The sequence below is a fragment of the Prionailurus viverrinus genome, chromosome C1 (assembly GCF_022837055.1).
Source record: "Prionailurus viverrinus isolate Anna chromosome C1, UM_Priviv_1.0, whole genome shotgun sequence".
NCBI lineage: Eukaryota > Metazoa > Chordata > Mammalia > Carnivora > Felidae > Prionailurus > Prionailurus viverrinus.
The window spans coordinates 181065737-181084434 of NC_062568.1; the positions used below are offsets into that span (position 1 = coordinate 181065737).

The window sequence follows — 18698 nt, forward strand, 5'->3', positions numbered from 1 at the left end:
CTCGCTGCCCTTTGCTTTCCATATTAGAGTAAAATTGAAGATTGGTTTCAAAGACACCCACCAATGAACCACCTTCCTTACCCCACTACCTTTATCTCCAGCTGCACCCTGACATGTGCTTTCTGGCAAACAGACTTGCTGACTGTCTCCCAACATGTGATAAACCCTTTCCTGCCTGTCTTGCTTTCATAACATCCATAACTGCATATGCACAATATCCATAATTGTATCCTTAATAATGCATTATATGTTTATTTATCTTTGAACTTTGTAAAAATGTAATACATTGTACGTAATTCCCTGTGACTTCCTTTTTTTCACTCAACCTTAGTTTCTGAGTCTAGCAGACATCCGTGGTGGACACCATATCCCCTCAGCAACCCCCCTCCCCGGATCCTGGGGTAGCTGAAACTTGCAGGCAAGCTGCCAGCATGCCACCTCAAAGACCACAGGGTCTCTTTGCTTGTCTGACTCGGCTCTACACAAAGGGAAGGCTGTTCGACCTGTGTGCCACCCAGAAGTTCAGGAACCTTAATGCCCTGAAGGGATCAACTGGGCAGTGACAGGCGTCAGTGGAAAAGGCTTCAGCCTCACACCCTGAGAGACAGTTCTGAGCTGTGTTCTACGCGACACCTCAGAGAGTTGCCAGAGGAAATGAGCACAGTAGCGCACAGATGTCATTAGCTCAATAATGCACATTTTATTGGTTTTTTCTTCCTTTTCTTCTCACCCATTCCGGATTCCTGGGATCACCTCCTAACTCTTGCACTGAAGGACTCGGTTCACACTCTGCTTTTTGGTGGAGTACAGATTAAAATACTGAAATTCATCCAGATTGATTCAGAGAGCTCTGGTACGTTCCTTCACCACTGGGTGGTAGACATTGTATGAATATACCAACAGTGTGTCTATTCCCTCATTGATAAAAATGTGGGTTGTGCCTGGGCCTTTGCTTTTACAAACAGTGCTGCTGTGAACATTCTTTCCTGGCTCACATGTGCAAGAGTTTCTCTAGGAGAGCAATGTGCGGGGTCCATGGGGTCCATGAACTCCGGAAGCCCCTGAGACCCTTTCCTGAGGTCCCCCAGTATTGTTATGCTCGTAATAATACTAAACTGTTATTTGCTTTTTTCACTGTGTTGACATTTCATCTGCCGCTGTGGGCTTGATAGCTTCCCAATAAAAAGAGATCATGTTCTTGAGATTGGTAGTGACATTAATAATTAGCGATTACTTTTTTTAGGGGCGCCTGGGTGTCTCAGTCGGTTAAGCGTCCGACTTCGGCTCAGGTCACGATCTCATGGTCCGTGAGTTCCAGCCCCACGTTGGGCTCTGTGCTGACAGCTCGGAGCCTGGAGCCTGCTTTGGATTCTGTGTCTCCCTCTCTCTGACCCTCCCCCATTCGTACTCTGTCTCTCTCTGTCTCAAAAATAAATAAACGTTAAAAAAAATTTTTTTAAACGTAATTAGTGATTTTTTGATGTTATGTAATGAAACGTGTCAACATTTGAAAGACCTGTGTAACTCAGTGAACCAGTAACTTCCAAATGACTAATGCATGTCTTGACAAAATCATGCAACGGTAAAAGATCTACTCAAAATGCAAGAGAATTCAGTGGTAACAGAGTCTGGAAAGTTCATTAGTGGCTTATACATTTTAAAGTTGCTAGGAGAGCACATCTTAAAGGTTCCCACCACAACCAAGAAATGGTAATTATGTGACCCGATGGAGGTGTTAGCTGACTTTATGGTGGTAATCATTTTGCAATATATAAGGGTATCAAATCTGCAAGTTGTACGCCTACATGTCAATTTTATTTCAGTAAAGCTGAGAGAAAAAAAAGACAAGAAAAGTTCGCCGGGATGGCTGCAGATCCCATGCTGCAGTAACCTTTCAGAAACTACCATTGGCCAAGTTTGGCCAAAGTATCAAAGAAGAATATCCACAATTACTTGAGAAGGCGATTGAAATGCCCCTTTTCCAATCACATCCACTTCAACCACACAGCCTACTGCAGCGGATCAAATGTTTTAAGAGCTGATACGAGAATACAGCTGTCTTTATCAAGCCAGACACTGAAAAGATGTACAGATGTGTGAAACAAAACCACTCTTCTCACTAATTTTTTTGTTTCAGAAAATAGCTGTTCTCATAAAACATATTTTGTTTATGTTAACATGTAAGGACATGTTTAAATGAAGTAATAATTTCTTAGTTTAATTTCTACTATGGCAAATTTCCAAAAATATAACCCATTTAAGGTACACACACACACACACACACCCCCCTACATACATCATAATCCCTTGATATTATTTGATATCCAGTCTATGTTCACACATTTTCAATGGTGTCAGACATGTCTTTTTACACGTGGTTTGTTCAAATCTGCATCCAAACGAGACGCACATGTTACATTTTGGGGTTCAGTTTCTTTTTTTTTTTTTTTTGACGTTTATTTTTTTTTGAGACAGAGAGAGACAGAGCATGAACGGGGGAGGGTCAGAGAGAGGGAGACACAGAATCAGAAGCAGGCTCCAGGCTCTGAGCCATCAGCCCAGAGCCCGACGCGGGGCTCGAACTCACGGACCGCGAGATCGTGACCTGGCTGAAGTCGGATGCTTAACCGACTGAGCCACCCAGGCGCCCCGGGGTTCGGTTTCTAAAGTGCCTTTGTTCCATAATGGTCTCTTTGCCCTTTTTTTTTTTAAAGATTTTTGTCTTTATACCCTTGATTATTGGTAAAACTTAGAAATTTGTCTCATACAATGTCCCACATTCTGGATTTGGCTGATTGCTTTCTAGTGGTATCATTGAATTTATTTCTCTATCCCTCATATTTCCTGTGATTTGGAAAGCTGGAGGTTTGATTAGATTCAGGTTCACTTCCAGGCTGTGTGTCCAGGATGAGAGCCTTAACCTTTCTGTGTCTCAGTTTCCTTATCAGTAAATTGAGGATAAGAATGGTAACTACCTCACTGGGATAGTATAAGGATTAAATTAGTTAAAATATGTAAAATACTCAGAACAGAGCTTGACACCCAATATTTGGTAGCTATTATCATTATTTGAGGACAGCCTCCAGCTTCAAAGCTAGAGACCAAAATAAACAAAACAAAACAAAAAATCTACGAAGTGAAAGGAAAGAGCAGAAAATTACAACTGATGTCCTCAGGTATATGAATCCACAACATGAAAGCAAGAGGTTGCCAAAAGAAAAGTCAGGTACCAGGAAAAACTCAGAAATTACAATTTTGGAGCAGAAATGAGAACACTCAACAGAAGAAGCAGGGGATGAAGTTCAGGAAAATCTCTTATAAACTAGAGCAAAACCAAGAGGTGGAAAATGAGAAAGAAAAGATTTTAAAAACCAAGGAATCTATCACAGAGAAAGTCTCCCAAAATCGAACACTACACGTTTCCTGACTGAAAGGGAGTGTCTAGTACAATGAATGAAAAAGACTTACCATGACAAGTCATTATGAGCGTTCGGAACACCAAGGATGAAGGAAAAACGTATACCCTAAAAAATTCTGGAGAACAAATGAACAAACAAAAATTACACAGGAAGTAACAGAAACCAGAATAAAAATCAGATTTCTCAAAAGTCTAGCCACATGAGAAGCTAAAAGACAACGGATCAATACCTTTAAAATTCCAAGAGAATTTGATTTCCAATCTGGAAATCTGTACCCCACCAAACTGTCAAATGTGAGAGTAAAATAAAGCCATTTTTAGACAAGCAAGGTTTCAAACATTTACCTCCCATGAATCCCTTCTGGGGAGGTTACTGGAGAATGCACTCTTCTAAAATGAGAGAATAAACCACAAATGGGAAGATCCAGGACACAACAGATTTGGCACCAGGGAGAAGAGATGGGAATCCCCAGAATGTGGTTAGGGGAAGTCCTACAACAATAGTTGCCTAGTGAGGCCAAGATGATAATTTGGAGAGAAGAGGATGGGCCTAAGGAAGGATGTCTCCAATTAAAAAAAAAAAGAAAAAAAAAAGACACTGAAAGATCACCAGATTCACGTGACCAGATCAAGAGATGTTTTATAGTCCAGATGGAGAATTTAGGGAAGAATTAACAATAGATGCATACATAACTAAGTGAATGGGGGGGGGGGAAAGGCAATTTTTGACTATAGGAAAAAAAATTATTCAATAAAGTGAATGTAACCTTAGTATGGTATACACCTCAATTGTAAAAATATACTGTGGTTGTATCAACATAAACTCTGACTCAGCCAACTAGGGAATTAAGCAGACTGGCCAACAGTCTGTTGATGGTCACAAAAAGATGACAGATGATGCATAGATAGATAGATATCATAAACTCATGGAGGAATTAGGGGGAGGGGATTTTCACTCCTTCCAGACTCCCCCTCCTTCCAGACTCCCCCTCCTTCCAGACTCCCCCTCCTTCCAGACTCCAGCCTCACTATCCTGATGAAGAATCCCAAACCAGTGTCTCTACACCTGTACCTTTCTGGAGCTAGACAACTGTTCTTGCCTATTGCCACCTCGAGTATAAACTAACACACACACTGTGTGTGTGTGTGTGTGTGTGTGTGTGTGTGTGTGTGTGTGTGTCTTTCTCTCTCTCTCTCTCTCTCACACACACACACACACACACACACACACACACACACCTCTAATTTACCCTCTTCTTTATCCTTTCCCAAGCTAACTCAGCATACCTTCACTTTTATCAGTGGCTCCACTATTCTTCCTAATCTTCTACTTCGGCTTTTCTACTCCTTCATACCCTGCATGCAGTCCGTTTTAGAATGGCTTTCTAAAGTTTTCCAAAGGCCCATGCCTGTTTCCAGCTGTATTATAATCCAGTCTAACTTGGCTACTTTTATTATTAACAATAATCCAATCACCATTCGTATAGCATTTTTAAATGAAATTTATTAGACTTCCTTCTAATTAAAAGAAGAAAGTATAAATCTTGCTAAGGTATAAGTGTTCATTGCAGAAATTTTGGAAAATACAGAAAAGCACAAAGAAGATAAAAATCCCCTCTACTCTCAAAGTAATCTGGATTTACCTATTGGTATGTTTTCATCCAATCTTTTTTCCATATGTCCCAAATAATCTTTTTTGAAAAAATAAAACAAATGTTGTGATCGTGTTGTATGTGCCTCTTTTTAACTGTTTCATTTAATAAAAACATTTTATTACATCAATAAATATTCTGCTATGTCATTTTAATGACTGCATTGACTCCCATGACAGCTATCCTATGATGTATTTAATCAACCCCTATTACAATTATTTTTATTGTTTCCAGTTTTTCACTCTTAAGAATAGTGCTATCTCTGATTATTTAGTTAGGATAACTTAGAAGTGGAATTGCTGAGTCAAAGATCATGCTTGTATTATTATTGTGGTAAAAAAAAACACAAAATTTCCCATCTTATTTATTTTTAAGTGTACAATACAATGGTATTAAACATACGCACATTCTTGGGCAAAAGATCTCTAGGACTTTTTCATCTTGCAAAATTCAAAGTCTATATCCATTGAACAGCTCCCTGCTTAGCATCCATCAATTGTTTCAATTCTTGCCTAGTCCTTAGAGGAACAAAAGTTGGGGGTCTACATGGCCGCGTCTTTCTCTGGATAGGCCATTTCCTATCCTAAATCCTGGCTGAAATACTTGCTGGGGTACTTACTAGCTGTGTGACCATGGACAAGTCATTTAACTTCTCTGTGCTCTGTTCCCTTACCTGTAAAATAGGGATAACAACATGATCCTATACATGTACATTGTCATACATACTTATCAACAGGAATAAATGAGTTAATAAATGTGAAGCTCTAAGAACAGTGTGTGAGGCAGCCATTATCATTATTATTACTATTATTATTACGATTAGACTGAACAAGATTTCTGTTGTCATTTACCTACCATTTTCTTCAATCCTTCTAATCTAATAAATGAGAAACGATGACCAGCTATTTTGATTTGTAAAATTATTTTAAATGACTAAAATTGTAATTATAAAAAAATGTAAAATTATGTATTATCGATGAGCTTGAACGTTTCTCTATGTTTATATTGGTTATTTACATTTCTGTCCTGATTTCCTTTTTCCAAACACTGTGGCCAGCAGGACCTCCCTCCCTTGGTCTTCTTAACGAGCTTGTAAACCAAGAAGGCAGCGGTCACCATCCACACTTTTCTTCGAATTAAGAATAGTGAAGGCCAGGAAGTTAACAATTCTCGTCCCGGCTTGAGATCTCACTCTTCAAAGCCTAGTAGCTGTCCCAGAAAATATCCCAGGGAAAGCTTTTGCTAGTCACCTCCCGCCCCTGCCCCAGAGCTCACACTCTGGAATGACTTGGGAATGGCCAGATGTGATCTCTGCGCACGCGCGGCTCTCCCGGGGGCGGGGCCTCAAAGCGCGCCAGCCCCACCGCCCCGCCTCTCGGCCCCGCCCCCGGCCCTGCCCAATCCTAGGCGCGGCGGGCTCGCGAGTCCAAGCCGGGAGGTAGGGAAAGGCGGGGGTGTCCCGCGTGGGGTCTTGCACGGCGACGCGGCCGGGCCCCGGAGTCCCGAGGCGAGAAGGGCCGGCGGCGACTCCGGGCCGCTGCTCGCCGCCATCTTGCCCCCGGAGAGGGCAGCGGCGGGCGGGGAGGCGTACCCCGGGGCCGGGCTTGGGCCGCGGGCGGGCGGCGGGCTGCGGCGGGCGGGCCCGGGCGGAGCGGCGGGAGGCGGGGACCCTTCGGCGGCGGGGGGCCGCAACTGTCGGGCCGGCGGGGCGTGGGAAGGCGCCGGGTCGGAGGCCGGAGACCGCGCGAGGCCCGGGCCTCCCCGCCGACCCGCTCCGACGCGTGGGCCGGCCCCGCCGGGCCGCGGTGTCCTCACAGAACCGCGCTGCAGTGTATGAACGTTTCAGAGGTCCTCTGGCTTGATCCTCACGCCGCAGGCCTCGGAGGCAGGGAATGTGGCTGTTGGCCCATTTTGCAGACAGGAAACGGGCTCAGAGTGGGGAGGGGATTTTAAGTATTTAATATCAGGAGAAAGTTTGGTGCACTCTCTTCCCTCCTTATATTAGTTTTATTCATCTCTTGCTTTTTCTTTTTCTTATAAATTTAAAAATACAGAAAAATAGAATATTATAACGGTTCGCCCAGTGACGCCCAGCAAGGTCATGGCGGTGGGATTCAGTCTTAGTCCACCAAATCCAGCACCCTTTTCACCGGGCCACTCTGCCTTCCCTGTCAAAGGAAGGGGCTGAGCTCAGGGATTGTTAGGGAAGGGACCGGCAGTTCTTTTTTCTTTTCTTTCCTTCTTTCTTTCTGTTGTTCATCAGTCTCTTCTGCATCATCAGAGCTAGGAAGCGTTCAGAAGCCAAGTCATGGATCCACCTGCCCGCAAAGAAAAATCCAAAGTTAAAGAACCTGTCAGCAGAGTGGAGAAGGCCAAGCAGAAATCAGCCCAGCAGGAGCTGAAGCAAAGACAAAGAGCAGAGGTGAGATAAAGATGGGCGAGTATACCTGTGGTCTGCTGGAGATGATGCTGGAATAGAGACAGGAGAGAGAACTGTGATGCAGTTCTGCCTCCAGGAAAGCAGGTGCTCTCCTGGGAGGAGATCGAGGTCCAGAATGATGGAGTGGCAGCCCAGAGTCTCATGCCAGGTTACTGTCAGAGCCCTGACCGTCCCCACGTGATTCGTGGTGCAGAGCCTTTGTGCAAGGAAGAAAGGAAAAACAGAAGGGACATGTGAGGGAGGGGTCAGAGTGAGACAACAAGTGTTGGATACCCTGTAGCACAGATGTTCGGGATTTGGCCGGGGAGCAGCTAGCTGCTCATAACCAGAAGAGGCGCAGGTCCTATAGCCACCAGACCTGTTCCTTTGTTCAGTCTACACAATCAACTTGAGAATGAAAAGCTAAACTGTTGACACTACCTTTGTTGGAGCACATCCAGACATGTAGGGTTTTGGTTTTTTTTTTTAGTATTTAACATCATAAGAAAGCTTGCTGCACTGTCTTCCCTCTTTCTAGTCATTTTATTTGTTCCTTTTTTGAGACATTAAAAAATACGGAAGAACAGACTATTATAACAGACACCTGCGTACTCAGCACCCCAGATTGGTGGTGATTAATATTTTGTCATACTCGCCTGGAGCCTTTCAGATAAATAAAAATTACATATGAATTTGAAGTCCTCTTTGTCCATTCCTGTCTTACACCCTTTTTCCCTTTCTGTGGGCAACCATTATAATGTTTTATGCTTTTACACTCAAATATATTAATAGATATCCTTGAGCAATATACAATGTTCTTTTGTGTTTTAAAATTTTATATTAATAAAATTCTGTGTTTTGGGACACCCGGCTGGCTTGGTCAGTAGAGTGTACAACTCTTGATCTCGGGGGCGTGAGTGTAAGCCCCATGTTGGGCAGAGAGATTGCTTAAAAATAAAATCTTCAAAAAAATTATCAAAAAATAAATAAGTAGGGGCACCTGGGTGGTTCAGTTGGTGAAGCATCTGACTTCAACTCAGGTCATGATCTCACAGTTCGTGAGTTCAAGCCCCACGTTGGGCTCTGTGCTGGCAGAGCCTGCTTAGGATTCTCTCTCCTTCTCTCTCTGCCCCTCCCCTACTCATACACTCATGCTCTCTCTCTGTCTCTCTCTCAAAAATAAATAAACATTAAAAAAAATTAAAACTTGACAAAATCCTCCTTTAAAAAAAGAAAAATAAATAAGTAAAAAATAAAATTCTGTGTTTTATTTGACCCTTTGCCTACATTATGTTTTTTAGGACTATTCATGTTATAATAATGCAGTTTATTCCTCATCACTGCTTACAGTAATCTATTTTATTTTATTTTTTGACTTTTTATTTAAATTCCAGTTAGTTAACTTACAGTGTAATATTCGTTTCAGGTGTACAATGTAGTGATTGAACACTTCCATACATCACCCGGTGCTCATTATCCACCTGACCCATCCCCCCCACCCCAACCTCCTCTCTGATTACCATCAATTCGTTCTCTATAGTTAAGAGTCTGTTTCTTAGTTTAAGAAACAAAAGAAATGAGCATAGGAGAAAAAGAGATACAGTAGTCTGTTTTATGAATCCACTTGGGTATATTTACCCGTTCTTCCAGTAATGAACATTTAAATTACTTGTAGATTTTTACTACTACAGATATTACTGTCGTGAGAAACTTTTCGATGTCATAGATGCTTTGGCACCTGTGCTAGAATTTCCGTAGAGCATCTGTAACTAGAAGTAGAATGGCTGTGTATATTTCCGTTGTACTAGACATTGCCAGATTGCTGTCAAAGAGGTGATAGCAGTGTAAGAGGGTTCTCATTCCTCACTTCTTTTCCTACTTGATAGCGAAAGACTTCACATTTTTGTTGATTTGATCCGTTCATTAAGTCCTGAGCTGCTACTAGGTGCCAGGCGCCGTTGCAGGAGCTTGAGACCCGTGACTGGACCAGGCGGAGAAGAATGCCTGCCTTCGTGGAGCTGCATTCATTGGGGGAGGCGCTTTATACTAAGTAAACTGTATAATAGAGTGTTTGAAGTTAGTCCATACACAGAAATCTGCCTTTGGGTTAAGACCGACCGCCTGAGGGCTGTGGACTTGGATTCTAACAAATTATTCTCCCCTTCTTCACCTCCCCGTCCCCACCTAGATCCAGGCCCCAGATGTTCTTACTGCATTACGCTTTGGGGAACAGTTGGAGGGTTGCTCTAAGAAACAGCCTGAGGCAACCGTCCTTTGTGCACGCTGTAAGGAAAGATGCTGTCAGGGACATTCTTGTCCTTATTGACATCCTTCTGGTGAGGTTCCACAAGTTAGATTTATTAGTCCAACTCTAAATCCCCGCTCCTCTATGAACCCCAGTTCTTCCCATGGGACCTTGGACAAGATGCTTCATCTCTCTGAACCTCAGTCCCCCCCTTAGTACGAGGATGATGACCTCTACCTCCCAAGATTGTCATGAGGAACAGAAATGTATGTAAGGCACTTAGCACAGGGCCTGGCACCGAGAGAGCACCCAGTAAATGGCAGCAGATCGTTAGCAGAGATCGGGTGCTTCCAGGCACTTGGCCTGCTCTTACTTGTGCGGATTCTGAATTGAAGGACTGATCGTGTTTATGGTGATATGCTGCAATGGAATATTGGAATATTGAAATGTAACATTCCCAGGCACGGGGCCAGCCCGCACGTGCATGACCACGTGTATCTTCACACTAGGGCTTATTACTCCTCCCATTATTCTGACCTTTGTAAATCCTGCCTGGCATAAGGAAGAGATAGAGGATATGTGACTTTGTGAGGTAGAAGGTATTATCCTCACTTTAAAGCACAGAACCCTAGTTACTGAGGGATCGAGGGGCAGGACTGCCAGCTAAATCTGACCTTCGGCTCCTGCTTTTTGCTTTGCCCCACAGTGACCTTGCTGTTCGCTTTATCTGTGCTGCCTGGGATGTATTCTCTTAAGATAGAAATGGCAAGACCCTTGCGGGGAAAAGGAGACACAGTTTCCATTCAGTTCTACAAAGATGGCACATTCTAGAAAGTTCGATGTGATGGAGCGATGTGGGGGATAAATGGGAACAGAGGGCACATGTGGCTGTGAAGCAGCATTTGACACTGTTAGCGACTCTTTCCTTCTCAAAAGTCTTTCATTCCTTGGCTCAGACCTGCTGACCTATTTTGAGTCCCTTCTTTCTCTGCTTATTTTATTTTCCCTTCTACCAGTCTGCCTTCTGGTCTCCAAGAAGCTACTTCATATCCTTCTTAGTCCCCAGCTCAGTCAGATGCAGATTAAAATGCTCAGTAAAGCATGAACGGATGAAGCCGAGGTTCAAATATATGATACCTATATCTATAAATCTATATCTAATCTACATATATAAGAAGTATGTGTATTCATATGTATATATAATGTGTGCAACTTAAAGGAGATGAATAAAACAACCCTGTGCCTACCACCCAACTGAAGAAATAGAACATGACCAGGAACTTGGAAGCTTCTTGGGCCCCACTCTGGTCTTGTCCCCAACCCTTCCCACTAGCATGGCCTAATTTCTTGATTTTATGCCGATCATGCCCTTGCTGTTCTGTACTAATTTACTCTTCCACTGTGTACCCCCAAGTAATACTTTGTGGCCTAACAATATACTATCTAGTTGTGCATGTTTCTGAATTTTTAAATATGTTACTACATTCTGTGACTGTCTCTCTTCACTCCACTTTTTTTTTTTTAACTATTCAGATCTATGCATTTATTTTCATTGTGGTAAAGTGTATATAACCTAAAAGCTAACCATTTTAACCATCAGTATTCTGCTTTTTTAAAGTTTTTATTTTTGAGAGAGAGAGAGAGAGACAGAGCACGAGTGGGGGAGGGGCAGAGAGAGAGAGGGAGACACAGAATCTGAAGCAGGCTCCAGGCTCTGGGCTGTCAGCACAGAGCCCGATATAGGGCTTGAACTCGTGAACCGCGAGATCGTGACCTGAGCTGAAGTCAGACGCTTAACCGACTGAGCCACCCAGGTGCCCCTTAACCGTCAGTATTCTGCTTTTTGATAATCATTTATGTTGCTTGTAACTGTCCTCATCACTGTGTGGGATTCCCATTTTCCTTAGAGATTATAGGGTCTCACCACAGTAGACACATGGGGGGACTGTAGGATCATTCACCCTTTCTATGTAGTCAGTTTTGATCATTTTACTCTTTCTAGGAATTTATTTCATTTTAAGTTTTCAAACTTATTGACACAGAGTTCATAATACTTGGAGTTAGTCTCCATTAGATCAGTGATTATCTTTTCTTTTTGATGCCAGTCATGTTTGTGTCTCCCCCTTTTTATCTCCGTTCACCCTGTCATAGGTTTGCAGGATTTTCTCTACTGCTTTCAAAGAACCATCTTGCATGGTTAGTGATCCTCTCTTACACATCTGGTTGCCTTTCTGCTCTTTATTTTGTGTTTTCTATTTGTCTCACTGCTCGGTTTCTTTTTTCCCCCTTTCTTGTCTTCTCTTAAATTGATCCAAGTTACATCCCCCCGCCCCCACACACAAACACACTCCTTCATTTTTCTCTTTTACAACTGGGGGCGTTTTATGATGTTTCTGTTCTTTAGTGGACAGATCAGCACCACAAGGATAAAGGTGAGGAATGAGGTAGATACCCCACCTTTCACCTGAGAATGTCTCTCGCGATTTTCATTCCACCGCCGCTGCCTGCCCTACGTCGTCATATTCTTGCCGCCTCCTCCCTGGACTATTGTGATGATGCCTCCTAAGGGGCCTGCAATCTCTTTTTCCCCTACTTGATCCCTCACATGGTCTCTAGTTATCTCTCCCAAAGCAGAGATACAATCGGGTTGCTCCCCTGCGCACTAATCTTGCTGGCTCTCCAGAGTCTGGCCAAAGTCCAGATGCCTCGGCAGGCAGGGCATTTAAGGCTTCAACATCCTCAGTGCTCTCTCCACCTCCCCACACGCTATGATATCCTTCATATTAGCATAGTTGAAGGTTCCAGAACTAATCCTGTACTCTTCCATTCTGTTTATTCCGTCACACCACCCTCTGCCCGCCCCCTAGTATGTCCTTTCTTCCCTGCTTGTCCAGATCCTACTGAAGCTTCAAAAGCCAGATCAAGCCACCTGCCTGCTTCTCCCCTCATGCTCCAGATGGAATCAGTAGCCGTCTCTTGTGCTCCGTTATCACTGTCCCTGCATTATTGCCTCAGGCCCGGCATTTGCCCCTGACCCAGCCTGTGGTGTCTGCTTAAGCAGCTGCCTCGTCTGCTAACATGTCGGCTTCTCCCTTCAGATCTATGCCCTCAACCGAGTCATGACAGAGCTGGAGCAGCAGCAGTTCGATGAGTTCTGTAAACAGATGCAGCCTCCCGGAGAGTGAGCCACCCGTGTCCAAACGACACGGCCCCCGGAGGCTGTGCTGGTCAGCTTGTTGCCAGTTTTAGGCTGAGCCGGTCCAGTTGGAACCTTACAGAACCAGACAAGACGACATCTGGGTTCTTCCTAAAACTGGATAAATGTGAACTTCCTGTGTGTGACTCCTGCTTCACTGGTTACTCCCGTCTGAATTGGCCCGATGCTTGCTGAAGAGACTTGTTTTATTCTTCTAAGACACTAGACCCTAGATTTCTTTTTTTTTTTTAACTTTTTCTATTGTTTGAGAAAAAAATCAGTGTTTCTCGTGAAACTGTAGGTCTTCTCCAAAAATATAAATAAAAGACTGATAAAATGTTCGTTTGCTCACTTTAGTTTGGGGGCGGGGGGTGCCTAGCCATAGACAGTGGAGTCAGAAAAGATGTGATAACACTATGTGATAACTAACTTGAATTTAAACCAATAAAAATTAATAAAAAGGAAGAATGTAATAGGTAAGACAAGTTGAGGTGAGCAGAGGCAACCCTTCGTCCTTGGCGAGGGAGTGGAAGGGAGGAGGGAAGAGAAAGTCAGTGCTTCCAGTTCTCCTTCCTGGGGCGAAAGCCCAGCACACCCAACAGCTCCTGAATTTTCAGCCACGCGGACATAAATACGTGACGCTTCACTCCCACACGAGCCAATACTCGGGGTGGAGGGCCGCAGCTAGGATTCCTCTGACCTCGTGATGGACAGTTAGCAGCAGGTTTGCACCAGCAGGGAGAGTGTGCGGGTGCTTTTTGCTTTTCATTCCGGGAATCACTTTGTCAGGCCTGGAAACGGGTTTGCGATGGGCATATTCAGACTGGTTCCTCAAGAACCATTCACCTACCCATCCTTCCACCTGCCATCTTTCAGTATCGGAGTGTAAAGTTGTTTCTGCTTCAGGCACTTGTATCAGGAATGGTGGTTCATACTTCAGCTTTAGCAACAGAGTCCTTTTAAAGCCGAGCAAAAGGAGCATTTTTCTTTTTCCCCAGATACTCCTGGGGAATAGGGAAAGGGATGTCAAGACAGTGGGAATATGTATGCAAATGAAGTAGACCTAGTCAGGGCAAAGGAGCCAGACTCTACCTCAAGTCTCCACCCTGGAAATGCCTAGATTTCCCCTACTGGCCTTGGGGATGTCTCAAGCAGTCCCCATCTCCTTTTTGTCTCCCTGCTGCCTCTGAAATCACTGAGAATTCTGTTCCCATTTGCTGTGGCTTGTTTTAGGAGTCAACCGGGGAATTTGCGGGGTATAAGAATCTTGCTACCACTGTGGAGAATGTGTTTTTGAGAGCCCAAGTTATAATTAAGGATGACCTCTACAAAGATTATCCCCATAAATGGTGATTAGGCTCTATAATATCCTGCTCAATTTGGGTTGAATAGGGATTATTTGGTTTTATTTTTTGGAGAAGAAGTCAGGGTTTGGAGTGAGTGATTATAAACCTAAGAAAATGCTGTAGTGTGCTACAAAGCACATTTTGGGGAGTCAAGTGTCTTGGGGTCAAATTCTACTACACTAGAAAAGTTACTAATCTCTGAGCCTTAATTTTTCCCATCTGTGTGATGGAGTATTTTCTTCCAGTCAGGATCATTTGTTGGAGTAATGAGATAACGCATGTAATAGATCCTTAGTGAATGTTACTTCCTTTCCCAACCATCTTATTTCACGGGAAATGTTTCAAATGTCAAATAACCAAGTAATACATGAGCATTGGTCGGAAAGATTCTGATCCTTAGTAGGGAATTGCCTGTATTAATATATGTCAGCCTGATATCTTCCATCCAAGAGAAATACTGTAGTGTTCCAATTTTTCAAACTGCAGGTGGTTGTAAAATCCATTTAATAAATTATGACCCGCTTTTTAATGAAATAATAGATTCAAAAATATCATATGGTAAAGATACTGTTTCATGAAGCTTTTGTTTCAGGTTTATGTATACTTCTGAAAGCGTCAGCTGCATTGGAGGGAAAAGTTCCTTATTACTGTAGGTTGTGGCAAAAAAAAAAAAAAAGTTTGAGTCTTGTGAGGCAAGACTGAGTCATCTTTTTATTTGCAACTTAAAGGGAAAGAAGTTTCATCTGCCTCAGGTAAAGGTTCCAGAGGCCTCTGAGTCTCTAATTGGAATAGCGTTGAACGCTAAGGCTCTTGGGAGCACGATCAGTGAAACTGGGAGCACCTTGTGTCTGCTTCCCTGCCTGGGATTCCCTAACCCTGAGGGGATCTACTCCCGGTTTCTCAGAGGTAAGACATGTTTTTGAAGTTCTGCATCAAAAAATTCATGAGAGGCGCCTGGGTGTCTCGGTTGAGCATCCAACTTCGGCTCAGGTCATGATCTCCTGGTTCGCGTTCGTAGGTTTGAGACCTACATCGAGCTCTGTGCTGACGGCTCAGAGCCTGGAGGCTGCTTCGGATTCTGTGTCTCCCTCTCTCTCTGCCCCTCTCCTGCTCGCACTCTGTCTCTCAAAAAATAAAACGTTAAAATTTGTTTTAAAAATTCATGAGAACACTGACTTGGGAAGTCAGGCTGCTTGACGCTTGGGTCCCCGCTTACTAACTCTATGAACATTGGACAAGTTTTTGTCTCCCTAAGTCAGTGAATCTCAGACATTTCAGTCTCAGATTTCTTTATACTCTAAAAATGGAGGGCTTTTGTTTTCATTATTTATGTTAACCTGTGGTTGATTTTTCTCATTTAAAAAAAAAATTTTTTTAATGTTTATTTATTTTTGAGACAGAGAGAGACAGAGCATGAACGGGGGAGGGTCAGAGAGAGGGAGACACAGAAGCGGAAACAAGCTCCAGGCTCTGAGCTGCCAGCACAGGGCCCGACGCGGGGCTCGAACTCACGGATCGTGAGATCATGACCCGAGCCGAAGTCGGCCCCCCAGCCGACTGAGCTACCCAGGCGCCCCTGATTTTTCTCATTTTAAATGAATATTTTTGAAATAACTTTTTTTGTGAAAAAAATACTTTTTCAAAATAATCATTGAGTGAGAAGAGCAGCATTGTTTTACATTTTTGCAAATCTCACACCCAGCTTACAGGAAAGGAGCTGGTTTCTCATATCCGCTTCTGCATTCTGCATTCTCATATTGTTTTGGTTAAACTATGTGAAGAAAATCTGGCCTCACGTTGATATGTAGTTGAAAAAGAGAGGGGTATTTTAATGATCATTTTAGATGTTCTTTTTTGTTACAAATACCAAAATTCAGCAGGTGGTAGTTTCTTAAAGGCTAGTTGCAACTTGAAATCTGATACCATATTAATGAACTTTTTGTACTGTGTTACATTAAAATCCACTGGTCTTTGACTCTTGCCCTTTGGATCACTTATTCATGTGTGATCTTGTAACATCTGGCGCGGGTCATTTAGAAAATACCACTTCACTGACTTATGCAGATCTTTCAAATGTTTACACATTTTGTTATATACCGTTAAAAATACATTTTCATCAATATCCCCACTGATCTCATCAGAAAAGTCGTTGAGTACTGGAAAGCTGTCAAGCCCACGGTACTAGATACAAGTGTTCGAAAAGCCATTGAAAAGCTCAAATTTTACCCTTGGTAACAAAAACTTGTTTCATGAAGTGACAGTCTCAGCTCATATTTCAAGAAAACCAAGTCTGAACAACCCTAGTTTGTCAGTCACCCTTTGGTATTTTACAAGAAATGCAGCTAGCTCAGCTCAAACTAAAAGCAATGCTTTTCCTGGAGACAACCATCATAATATCAGTATGGAGTTCTTTACCCGTGCCTTCCACTGTTGCACAGAATATTGAAAAGATGTAGGGGCGCCTGGGTGGCTCAGTCGGTTAAGCGTCTGACTTCGGCTCAGGTCATGATCTCGCGGTCCGTGAGTTCGAGCCCCGTGTCGGGCCGTGTGCTGACAGCTCAGAGCCTGGAGCCTGTTTCAGATTCTGTGTCTCCCTCTCTCTGACCCTCCCCTGTTCATGCTCTGTCTCTCCCTGTCTCAAAAATAAATAAAAAACATTAAAAAAAAAAAAGATGTATATTCAAGGGTCAAGGTCTAATAAAAAGAATAATTGTTACCGCTTTATCAAGGACATTCTTAAGTGAGATTTTTTTTTTGTTTTGTTCACCGTGAGCATATGGCAGGGAAAAGTACATTAACTACCAATACCATTTAGTGCCACAGCCTAGATTCACACCAAGGCGCCAGGAGCTTTACCCACCATTACTTTGCAAAATGTCAACAGTGATTTTCATTCCTGTTTCAGGATTAAGAAAATCGTTTTGGGGCGCCTGAGTGGCTCAGTCGGTTGGGCGTCTGACTTCGGCTCAGGTCATGATCTCGAGGCTTGTGAGTTCGAGCCCTGCATTGGGTCCTGTGCTGACAGCTCAGAGCCTGTAGCTGCTTCAGATTCTGTGTCTCCCTCTCTCTCTGCCCCTCCCCTGCTCATGCTCTATCTCTCTCTGTCTCTCAAAAATAAATAAAAAGAAAGAAAGAAAGAAGAAAGGAAAGAAAGAAAGAAAAAGAAAAAGGAAATAGTTTTAAGCCTGAAAGGGTCTCCGGAACTCCAGGGGTCCGTGGACCAGACTTTGAGAACTGCTGACCTTAAGCCTACAGTCACCATGCCATTGGGTTGTATGGGGGATTAAGGGAAAGAGTAAAGTGCAAGGAACAATTCCTGACACATAGAAAGGACTAAATAAATGTTAATTGTTATTACTGTTATTTTAAATGGAAAGGTGTTTAACGGGAAGGGAGAAAGCCTAGAGAGAGAGGAGAGAGATCTAACTTTTATTTAACACTTTTTACATGCCATTCCCTATTCTAGTTATCTTATGTGTTGCATTTAATTCACAAAGCAACCCAGAGAGGAAGTAAATACTCCATTTTACAATTAAGGAAATGGGTCACTCAAGGTCACAGAGCTTAAATAAATAAATAGTCCCAGAATTCTCAGTCACTTGATCCTGCTCCTTGGGCACAGGATAGCTCAGGGGGGGGCCAGAAGGGAAATCTATACTCTATCCCGAGGGGAGAAGTACAGCTGCCTGGAATCAAGAACCAACCCCTCTGACTTCAGGTGCTCATCTGAGAAGCGTATTTTCATTTATTATTTTTTTAATGTTTATTTATTTTTGAGACAGAGATGGACAGAGCACAAGCAGGGGAGGGGCAGAGAGAGAGAGAGAGAGAGAGAGACACACACACCGAATCCGAAGCAGGCTCCAGGCTCCGACCTGTCAGCACAGAGCCTGACGCGGGGCTCGAACTCACAAATTTCGAGATCATGACCTGAGCCGAAGCCGGGTGCTTAACCAACTGAGCCACCCAGGCGCCCTAAGAAGCATATTTTTAAAGTCTTGGACTTTCCACTTGTTCCTGAGAGCTGTTCTATGTTAAAACATTTTATTTATTTTTTTATTAATTTTATTTTACTTTAGAACAATGTCCTATTTTAGCTATTCTACTTTAAAATTTGTATTCCTAACTGAGGAAGGCCTGCATGATTAGCATTAGCAGCCTGAGTCCCCGGAACCAGTGCAGAAAGGCAGCCATCCCTCCACGTGGTTGGAAGGAAGCACGCATCACCTCTGTGAAATCTAGAGGCTTCCAGTTGACCTAGAACTATCCTTGTGTCACTAACCTAAACTTGAGTTTGAGACAATGAAGTATGAATTATTGTCCTAAGCGAAGCACAATTTACATATTCAAATGGGTCCTTTCCTGCTCAAAACAGCCCCTTTTGGACAGGTGGGGGGGGGTCTGCCTATTTATTTTAACTCT

General features: G+C 43.2%; 1 protein-coding gene across 2 annotated transcripts; it reads left to right on the plus strand.

The window, feature by feature from the left end:
* Positions 1 to 6425: 6425 nt before the first annotated feature.
* On the plus strand, positions 6426 to 13231 carry SVBP (small vasohibin binding protein). Of its 2 annotated transcripts, none has more exons than XM_047873155.1 (3): positions 6426 to 6508; positions 7352 to 7492; positions 12833 to 13231. In XM_047873155.1, the coding sequence occupies exons 2-3, from the start codon at positions 7379 to 7381 to the stop codon at positions 12917 to 12919; spliced, it is 201 nt and encodes a 66-aa protein (XP_047729111.1). In that variant the 5' UTR covers positions 6426 to 6508; positions 7352 to 7378; the 3' UTR covers positions 12920 to 13231. The 2 variants fall into 2 exon arrangements, with proteins under 2 accessions (XP_047729111.1, XP_047729112.1); XM_047873156.1 differs by lacking the exon at positions 6426 to 6508 and adding an exon at positions 6738 to 6918.
* The last annotated feature ends 5467 nt before the right edge of the window (positions 13232 to 18698 follow it).